This window comes from Gossypium hirsutum, chromosome D13, assembly GCF_007990345.1.
Source record: "Gossypium hirsutum isolate 1008001.06 chromosome D13, Gossypium_hirsutum_v2.1, whole genome shotgun sequence".
Taxonomy (NCBI): domain Eukaryota; kingdom Viridiplantae; phylum Streptophyta; class Magnoliopsida; order Malvales; family Malvaceae; genus Gossypium; species Gossypium hirsutum.
In genome coordinates this window covers 16,806,689-16,816,548 of record NC_053449.1, presented here as the reverse complement: position 1 = coordinate 16,816,548, position 9,860 = coordinate 16,806,689, and the positions used below count along the sequence as shown (strand labels likewise).

Below are 9,860 nucleotides of genomic sequence, written 5' to 3'. Positions count from 1 at the left end.
CCTAATAGGTATTACTAGCATTAACCCGTGACAAGATCAAATGTAGTAGACAAAGTGGATTGACCATTGTTAGAGTTACCTTAAACAAAGAGTCAGTTACCTCACCGAATAAGGAAATAAGAATGCTAAAAAAGTTTCCTTAATGTCACGAGGTATTCATATATTGAAAGGGTTCCATTTAATAAACATCAATTTTTTCCTAACATGTTCAAAGGTGAGATCCTCCTCACCTAAGTTTAAAGGTCAATACATCTACTCCCAATAGTGCTCATACCCCTCAATTATCGTCCCAAAAGTTAATCCCCCTCCAATTGTGAATCCTTTTTCAATAAAGGGACTAACTTTCCTTAAAGCTTTTGAAATAGTGGAAACATTAGCTTCCTTTCTAATAGACCTTTGATTGTTAACATACTTGGCCAGGAGAACTTTAGTCTAGAGCTTATCACTCTCATTCATTAATCTCTATCAAGTTTTATGATAAAAGCCTTATTATGACCATTGGTCACTTGAATACCAAAAACACCAAGTTTCTTTTCCTTAGTCACAATGTCCCAATGAACTCGGTGCATTTTCTTTCTTACTACCATCACCCCCTAAATGAAATCCCTATTAATACGATCAAGTTACCTATTTATGTTGTTAAGGATGAGTTTACACTGTATAAACCACTAAGAGGCTTATGAAGGCCTCTTAGTCGAGCTTATTCATAGTGAACTCCAACCAATTAATAGCCTTGCAAAATGAGGCACTTAATAACTTATCGTCAATACCATGTAATTTTAGAACTTCACGAGAGAAAGGGAAATCTTGTATAGCATGTAAGATATCCTTTTTCGAGCTATCACATCTCTTACACCAAGGGTCTTTGTGCAAAGAAAAAGAAGCATATTTAATAGTCATAGGAAGAATTTCATTATTATATGGATGATTTGATTTGCAAGGACCAAGTCTCCACCCAAACATCTTAATCTTGCGTAATGCTTTCAATTCCCAAATTTCCTTCCAACATATATGATGTGGCCCATAGCCCAAAAAGTAGAGAAGTAGCCCAATGTATCTTGACCTAGTGGAATAAACCCAATTAGGAGCATGACCCTACACCAAAACATCATCCACCTCATTATCGCAAGTAGGTAGAGCCAAAATATGATCCGCATAGTCTTTAACAAAGGATGATTGAACCAAAATCTCATTCCACTTTTACTGTTCTCCAACAAAAGGCTAGAAATAGTGACATTGTTGGGGAGAGTTCCATTATACTCAAAATCCTTCCTATCGGACAAATCACGCCCCTTCTTTTAGTTTACACCTCTGCGTTGTGTCCATTACCAATGCGCTAGATGAAATTTGCATATGAAGACTCGAGTAGTCACAAATCCTTTCCAAACATAAAAGGATTTATCAACATCTTTTATAAATATATATATCACTTGATGGAAAGTATTTAGCTGAGAAAATCTTAAAGAATAAGGTCTTATTATGATGTATTAGGTGCCAAATTTTCTTGCTCAAAAGTGTAATGTTGAAGAGCTTGGTATCTTGAAAATTGAATCCCCATCCCTTTAGGCTTCCACATAGTTTCTCATGCCAACATTGCCCACCCTTTGTTTGTTCCACTTTGGGCCCACTGATATTTACGAATAACGCAATTAATATCATCAATAACACAATTAGGCAAAAGAAAGATACTCATTAAAGAAATATTTAGAACTTATTAAATTATTTTTATATATTTTTTATTAATATGTAATCTTTAACTTAATTTAAATCTTTTATAATACATTAATTGAGTTAGTGTGGGACTAACTTATGACATGCATATTTCCCTTTGTACTTATGGTGTTTTCATTGTTGTTATATATTAAATATTTGTCAATTTTAATTAATTATTATAATTTTACTTTTCTTCTATAGTCCTATTAAAAATAAAATAAAATCTGATCTATAATAGATATATATATACACACGAAGAAATAGATAAACTGAAAATTTTATTTTACTAAAAAATAGAAAATTATTTGAAATAATGATTTTTTACGACGGGCCACAGCGGAGGCGGTCGTTTCAAGAAAGGTTGGTGATGGCGAGCCCATCCTTCATTCGTTGCTGCTCTAGAGGTGTTCATGGGCCGGGCCGGGTTCGGGCCGGGCCTAGAAAAAAATTTCGGCCCAGCCCAAAATATGGGCCTAGAATTTTGCCCGGGCCCGACCCGGGAAAAAATTCATAAGCCCGGGCCCGGCCCGGACCGGCCCGTTTTTTAAATAAATACCAAAAATTTATTTTAAAAATTAAATTAAAAATTTTAAAAAGTATTTTAAAAATATTTTAAAATTAAAAAATTTAAAAAAAGTATTTTAAAAAAATTTTAAAATTAAAAAATTTTAAAAAAAGTATTTTAAAATTAAAAAAATAAAAAATAAAAATATTTATTATTCGGGCCGGGCCGGGCCCGGGCCCGGGCCAAAAAAATGGTGCCTGAGGCCCGGCCCATTTTTTAATCGGGCCTCGTTTTTTTGCCCAAGCCCATATTTCGGGCCTATATTTTTACCCAAACCCTCCCATATTTCGGGCGAGCCGTCGGGCCGGGCCGGGACGCCCGGCCCATGAACACCTCTATGCTGCTCTTTCTTTCAATGCCTAACTAAGCAGGTTTAATTCTTCTCTCCGTCCTTATATTCTTTGAACTTATTCAATTTAGTGTATCCATTTTATTTCCATAAATTTAATCCTCTACTTGTTAAATACAAAAATTAAAATATTTGGAATAAAAAATTTAGGGCTAGCCATGACATATGGCATGAGTTTAAGTTTTTGTTGAAATTAGGCCTCATGCTTAAATCTGGACAACCCACTTATTTGATCGGTAAAATATATTCAGAGATAAAGCAAATAACTGTAAATTGATAAAAAAACAAAAAAAAACCTTGAAACGAAGATTAAAAAAAAAAAGACAAGTCTATCGGTACAACTAATTATGGTTTTTCTAAAATTTTCATTTAATTATATTACTGAACTGGTTAAACCCAACAACAAGTAAATTGTTTCAACATTGCCAAGGACTAAATTCAAAAGTCCTACAAGTGCAGAGACTGAAGGCAAATTAAACCTTCAAGGAGTGCCCGCCACGCTCCGATTTTTCTATAACTAGGCATCCTAAGTCGGAGACAGGCGCCAAAGGAATCTGAAAGAAGAAAAAACAGAGACAAAAAGGGTCAAAGCCATGCCGACCCTTACAAAGCTTTATACCATGCAAGAAGCCTCTCAGCACAATACCAAAGATGATTGTTGGATCGTTATAGACGGCAAGGTTCTCTTTCACTTCCCTCTTTCTATTGGGTCTTTATGTATTTACAATTAGATCTGTTTTGTTCATAATTTCTAGTACAGCAGCCACTTCTTTATGGCTCATCTCAAATGCAATATACTGGTTAGGGTGCCATTTTGTGCAAAGTTTTAGGCTTTTTTTAGATAAAATTTGCAAAACCCAAGTTTTCGGGGTTTTGCTTGAAGATGATGGTGTTATGCTTGTTGGATTGGGTTTCTTTTTTCCTTTTTGTATTTTACAAGAAATGACAACCTGTTCTTGCTTTGGGGAAGTTGAAAATGGCATAACTTATTTTATAATTTCCTCTATTTTAGGTGTTATTTGTTTTAGAAACTGAACAGCTCACATAATCATGCGTTGCCTTGTATGATTCCAGAAGAGCAACAGAGAACATTATATTTGCAATATGCTCATTTGTGATGCTACTAGCTTGTTTTACTTGGTATTTAAAGCATTTCAAGAATTTGCTTTCAATATGCTCATCAGGATGTCAAGTTTGATAGAGAAGTTTTATGTAATGAAACCATGTCTTGTGTCACCCATTAGTACCTATGTTCCTGTTCTACTTGGTTTCCTGCTTATGGCACCCGAAGAAGGTAGCTCCACCTGAATGAAATTGGACTCTTAATCGATCACTGTTCAACTAGCTTCAAGGGTTTATGTACTAGTTTTAATGGCTAGGAAATGCAGGATGCAACTTAACATCCTGTGCTGAGCTATGCATTCATTGCTATGGATGTTTGTAGTGAATCCAATAGTTCGGATCAGTTTGGTTGTATCCATACTAAATTACAATTTGCACATGATTGATTATGCCTAACACCTTGTATTTCCTTCAAAGCACCCGAAAATCCTATACCAAATGGTCTTATGCAAGTGAAATGAGCTCCATTCCCTTCATTTATCTCTTGATACAAAACGAAGTGTCTTCATCCTTTACAGGTATATGATGTTACTTCTTATTTGGATGAGCATCCAGGAGGTGATGATGTAGTCCTCGAGTCGACAGGTAATATCCTTTCACTTCTTTACTTTTTTTTATCATACATAGGAGCTGAGAGTGTCTGGAATATAGAATAATGAATCCCTAAATGGCCTGCTGCCAATGGTCTCCTTGAAGGGAAAGATGCAACCGATGATTTTGAAGATGCTGGACACAGCAAAAGTGCAAAGGAGCTCCTGCAAAGCTTTTGCATTGGTGAACTTGACACATCCTCCCCTATCATCCCAGAACTTGAAATTTCCTCTAAGAGGGAAGCCGTTAAGTACTCTGAGAAGCTCATGGACTTGACAAAGCAATATTGGACCATCCCCGTGGCAATTGTTGGCATCTCTGTGTTGGTTGGTTTCTTATACCTGCATAAGAAGTAAACCAGTATAATGTTTTCCCCTATTGGCTGCTGAATGGAAATTGTTACCCCAATTTTTGAATAATTAAATTGATAATGATTAAGAACAGTTACCAAAAGTTTTTTTTTTTAAATTTGAAGGCAGTGTTTGATCATTAATCATATATATATATATGTTTACAGGGGGAAAAAAAAGAAACATTTACGGAAAGCTCATGAGCACTTGAGTACACAACTGGTTAAATAAATTCATTATCTATTAAACAGATAGAATTTACTGAAGAGCTCTTGTTTTCTTTAGTTACATATATGTTTTAGCTTTAATTTTTTATAGCATTGTTGTGGGGTTAGTGTGATAAAATCTAATGTAAAGTATGCTGCCAGCATCAACTACAGTCACTTTCTTGAAAGAGATAAAGATTAGACAAATTTATTTAGTTTCTATTATTTAATTCTTGATGATTAAGAGTAGGTAAAGAAGATCTCTCCATTTCAACTGTCGTCAAGAGCCAGATTAAGTATTTAAGTATTTTATTTCCAATCATCATCCATGCAATTATTAGTTGAAGGCTTGAAGCTATCCAACTGATCAAAGGGTATAATTTTTTTAATCTCATCTTAGATCGTTGTAAATCATGAAACTTTCATAACCTACCTTCAGTCATTATTCTTAAAAAAAACAAAAAACTGAAAAGGGTATTTAGAAAATCGTTTTCTGAATAAAGGAGACGTGTATTTATCATTGAATCAAATGTTGGAATGGTACCAACACTTAAAAGACTTTATAAGGAGATGGTGCCTTAACCAATGAAAATATGTGCAGGTGGGAAGTCTTATATGTTTCATTCAAAATGCCATATCAGATAACCAGTGAATGAGAGGTTTTTATTTGCTATCTTTTGAACGGTTAGAAGGATCACATGGAAATCTGTACTTGATAGAAGGATCACATGGAAATCTGTACTTGATTATAATCAAGGTCACTCTAATTTGTCAACAAAAGTAGGGCATGCAAGTAATTAGACTGCATTCAATCTTCATATTCACATGTAAATGGAACCTGAACCAGGAAAAGCTTTTCCATTAAGACCCCAACTTTTATTTTCCTCTCCTTACAGAAAAAAGGATTCAACTTTGCCATCTCAAAAAGGTAAAGAGAGAAGAAAAAAACAAAATAAAATGGTGAAGTTATAAGAAAATAAAAAGGGATAAAACTAATCGAGGACGAGGGTCGATGGGGTTTGAAAAACCTCCACTACATACAACCATACACTTTGGCAAAAGAAATAAATTCAACCCTACTCTGAAAATTGAAGATCGTCCAGTTTCGATGCAGCCGGTTTGTCCAAAAACCATACCAACTTCCCTTTTGTTGGTTGGACTAACCGTGCAGGCAGTGACGGGCAGTTGGGTTCGACGTTGTCAATTGCCAAATGCACAGCCTCTGCTTTGCTCTCTCCTGTTACGACTATTGCAACGTTGGATGCTGAATTGATGACGGGCAAAGTGAATGTTATCCTCTCAGGTGGAGGTTTAGGGGAATCGGTGATGAAAGTTACCCATTCGTCTGTCTCTTCAAGCACTGCATGATTAGGGAATAGCGAGGCAATGTGACCATCCGGGCCCATGCCAAGAAGGATAAGGTCAAACTTGGGGCAGTCACTTATGTCGGAAACACTGACCATCCTTGTTTTAACTAGCTGCCGAATAACAAACATGTATTCGTCAGCAGCCTCCTCTGCTGAAACCGAATCATTGATAGAATGAACATGGCTGGGAACAATCGGCACCTGCAGCAAATACCAGCATAAGCCATACGAGCGTGTATGTTATATGGCAGAAACTCAACCAAAACAAGCAGAAGCATAACTTATCAATCAAACTATCTACCAATGAAAATATCGGTGATACATGACAGCAAACGCAAAAGGAAGCCCTTTTGACACTAATGTTTATGCTGCGGCTCAATACAATAGTTTTTAAATCACAATCCAAAAATTTTGGTGAAACAAACAAATAAAGTAGTCGAACTTTTACCATATTCGAATTTAGTTCGAAGCATTTGGCAGACTAGCTATGCAAATGGATGCAAACCATGACTAACAAGTAACAAGCTAGTTTTTACATTTAATGTTCGAGGTAACACGCCATGAAAAAAGGATACATCAAGTTTTACTTTAATTTATAGTGTAAGATATGAGAAAAAGTTAAGAAAAAGAGAGGGGACAAGGGATAGACAAAGAAACAGTAAAAAGATCAGTAAGTCCTAAGAATCTCAAACTTGTCTGATCCTAAATATCAAGAGAAATTACTTAAGAGGATCCAAACATAAAATCTCTTCCATCTTTGAACAAATGAATCCACAAAAACTGCAAAATGACAGTTTCACTGTAAGGCCTTAAGCTTTTCAGAACCATCAATCATCTTGATTATTTTGATAATTTCCGATATTAGGGATATGCATGCCTCACGCTATCTTCAGCAAGGCAATGGAGTTAGCAACTGGAAGAAATTAAAAGGTTTCGAGAAGGATAGGACCACCAGTACAAGTTCTTCAAATCATGTGAACAATTTAGACTTCAATATTGTCTTCACAAAAAGGAAAAAGCACACTTGCATTATGCATTTGTTTTATTTATTTATTTATTTTATGTAGTGGTGAGTCAAAGATAGCACCGTGAACAAGCGAAAAGAGAACTAGCACCATGCAAATAAAACATGAAGGTGACAATTTGTTTCCCAGAGATAAGAAGGTTTTTTAGTAAAACCAGACATCTAGTTCAATTTCAGACCTAAGGCCTCATACTTTCTAAAGCATATACTCGATTTAATATCCAAAGATAACCACAACACACAGAGGATGAATTCAACAAGCAAACATGGGAATCTTCAAAACTAAGGAACCCCGAAACCATTACGGAATGATCAGCTAGTGCAGCATCAACTAATATACCAGTTAACATAAGTCTGTCCCAAAATCAGAACACAACATAATTGATAAGGAATTCAAGCATAAATACCTTCAAGAAAGGCTAAAATTTCAAGATCCGAAGTCTGGACCAGTCTAATCACTGAATAACGAAGGAACACATCCTACTAACAAGCATCATCTTCTTACCAAAAGTTCCTCCCAGTTGGTTCTCGGAAAGCTAAAGGAAACCAAAACATAAAATAAGTGCAAATTCATATACGAACCTTGGAAAGAATGCCATCCTTTGCAAGCTTATAATTGCTGTCTGAGTGGTTTTTCGCAACAACGCGTTCATCTGCCCAAAATATGTACCATTTAGCCCAGTCTACAGTCTTGTTATAAGGTGCTTCACACAGTTTCCTGTTTGCCAACAAAAAGCTTTAATGGAAGAACACCAAAATCACAAAACAAAAAGCATGGAAAAAGGAGTGGACTGATACCCCATTAAGCCAATGAGAGAACCACCAGACAGTGCTATGGCAAACACACCTCTCTCCTTCACTGCAGCTTCTGATAACTCAGCAATATAGTCAGCTAAATCAGTCCTTAGCTCATCCAAATTCTCAAGAATCCTCAATTCCCCTCTATCATTTTTAACCCCAGAAAGAGCCATGCTTTTTGACAATTTTACCGACTCTAAACATGAAAAAAAAGAAGATCAGAATTAAGAATATTATAAAGCCTATAATAACACACAAATCTCCATTCAAAGCAATTTATCCACCAAAAAATTCAAGATGAACTATGAAAACAAAATGTAGCCATTAATCCTTGCACCTCAAAGTCATTAAGTTAAAATTAATGAGAAACCAAAACTTCGGATCATGTTAAACAGTCAACAGAACCTATGGTTCAAAAGTTACAAAAATAAAAATAAAAACCCAATAACACAGTTTAAGATTCAAAAAACAGAACCAGAAACAACCATTTGATAAATTGACAAAAGCCCATCACTTTATGCGTAGAGTTTGAAACTTTAAATTGAAGGAAAAAAAATAAAATCCAACAAAAGGGTATTGATCATCACAATTAGAGATCAAGCAAAAACCAAAACTTTAAGCTAATTGATTTGTCTCAAGTAGATGAATTTCACATTAAAACCAATTAAAACTCAGAACATAAAAAAGGAAAAGGGAAAAAAAAAAGGCCTGATCAAATAAAAAAAATCTAAAATTTAAGAAAGGGAAAATGCTTACAAAGAAGAACAAGAAAGAAAAGAAAGAAGGGTAGTTGCAGAGAAGCAAAAATGGAGATGGTAGATGGGATAATCAACAACAAATGAAATAATAATTATATAATAATTACAACACCAAAAAAAAAAAAAAGAAAGAGAAAAGCTGTTACAGAAAAGAAGCTGAGGAGAATTTACCTTCTGGGTTTCCACGTGCAACCAATGATATTTAACAAAAACACACACAAAAATGAAAATAAATGTTTCCTTCTCTCTTTTCTATTGATTAAAATTGTAATTTATAAAAAAATTAGACAAAACCCAAATTAAAAATTGTTTTCTTTATCTATATCTCTTTGCTTCGCCCCTTTTTTGGTTTTATGAGAGTGAGAGATGAAGCAGAGAAAATCTTTGTTTCCTAAATACTCTGCTATTACATCTCCCTTAATTAATGTTGCCAAAATAATTAAATGGAGGTGCCGTTTCTGGAAAGAAAATGAAGAGCAAAAAGAACAGGGGAGAATTGAGGAAAACAAGCAGAGTTCCATAAGACTAAACCAAACACTTGTCCAACTAAATTGCTGACAAATGGACCAATGGATCTTTTTTGTCTTGTAAGAATAAAACAATGATTTTTCCCTCTATCTATCTCTTTGATTTCTTCTTCTTTTAATTTAAAATAATTGTTAGAAAATAATAATAATGAAAAAATCTGCCACCTTTGCTTTGCTTTTATGTTTATTTTTCTTTGCATTTTCTGACTCTCTTTTCTTAAGTTTGTTAGACCCAAAACCTGCTTCTTTACACTTTTATATATATTGGTTTTAGATATTTAAACCCCAGTTGAATCCTTAACTAGAGAGCAAACTCAACATTATCTTTTTATTTATAAAAAAAATTATATAGCAGGCTTTTAATTCTTTATTATTTATTCCTAACATATGGTATATATCATTACATTCTTAGGGTAAGTCCAAATTCCCAATGAGTTTTATTATATATAAATGTGTGGATTTTACTTTAAATTTATTTTGATTAATTAGT

General features: G+C 34.5%; 2 protein-coding genes across 4 annotated transcripts; one reads left to right on the top strand and one right to left on the bottom strand.

Annotated features, from left to right (window-relative positions):
* Positions 1 to 3,056: 3,056 nt before the first annotated feature.
* On the top strand, positions 3,057 to 4,956 carry LOC107918518 (cytochrome b5). Its single transcript, XM_016848090.2, has 3 exons — positions 3,057 to 3,307; positions 4,268 to 4,334; positions 4,446 to 4,956. The coding sequence occupies exons 1-3, from the start codon at positions 3,221 to 3,223 to the stop codon at positions 4,694 to 4,696; spliced, it is 405 nt and encodes a 134-aa protein (XP_016703579.1). The 5' UTR covers positions 3,057 to 3,220; the 3' UTR covers positions 4,697 to 4,956.
* A 772-nt stretch (positions 4,957 to 5,728) lies between these two features.
* LOC107920452 (probable 6-phosphogluconolactonase 1) lies at positions 5,729 to 9,603 on the bottom strand. Of its 3 annotated transcripts, none has more exons than XM_016850183.2 (4): positions 9,015 to 9,603; positions 8,086 to 8,281; positions 7,870 to 8,005; positions 5,729 to 6,464 (listed from the first exon to the last, which is right to left on the bottom strand). In XM_016850183.2, exons 2-4 carry the CDS (start codon positions 8,256 to 8,258, stop codon positions 5,973 to 5,975), a joined length of 801 nt encoding a protein of 266 aa, XP_016705672.1. In that variant the 5' UTR covers positions 8,259 to 8,281; positions 9,015 to 9,603; the 3' UTR covers positions 5,729 to 5,972. The 3 variants fall into 3 exon arrangements, with proteins under 3 accessions (XP_016705672.1, XP_016705673.1, XP_016705674.1); XM_016850184.2 differs by lacking the exon at positions 9,015 to 9,603 and adding an exon at positions 8,842 to 8,979; XM_016850185.2 differs by lacking the exon at positions 9,015 to 9,603 and adding an exon at positions 8,571 to 8,778.
* Between the last annotated feature and the right edge of the window lie 257 nt (positions 9,604 to 9,860).

Excerpts from the sequence above, each read along its gene's own strand:
- LOC107918518 (XM_016848090.2), top strand. The coding sequence starts at position 3,221 with ATGCCGACCCTTACAAAGCTTTATACCATGCAAGAAGCCTCTCAGCAC. Across the intron at positions 3,308-4,267 it reads GGATCGTTATAGACGGCAAG|GTATATGATGTTACTTCTTA; the intron begins GTTCTCTTTCAC and ends CATCCTTTACAG. Across the intron at positions 4,335-4,445 it reads TGTAGTCCTCGAGTCGACAG|GGAAAGATGCAACCGATGAT; the intron begins GTAATATCCTTT and ends GTCTCCTTGAAG.
- LOC107920452 (XM_016850183.2), bottom strand. The coding sequence starts at position 8,258 with ATGGCTCTTTCTGGGGTTAAAAATGATAGAGGGGAATTGAGGATTCTT. Across the intron at positions 8,006-8,085 it reads TCTCTCATTGGCTTAATGGG|GAAACTGTGTGAAGCACCTT; the intron begins GTATCAGTCCAC and ends GTTGGCAAACAG. Across the intron at positions 6,465-7,869 it reads AGGATGGCATTCTTTCCAAG|GTGCCGATTGTTCCCAGCCA; the intron begins GTTCGTATATGA and ends TATTTGCTGCAG.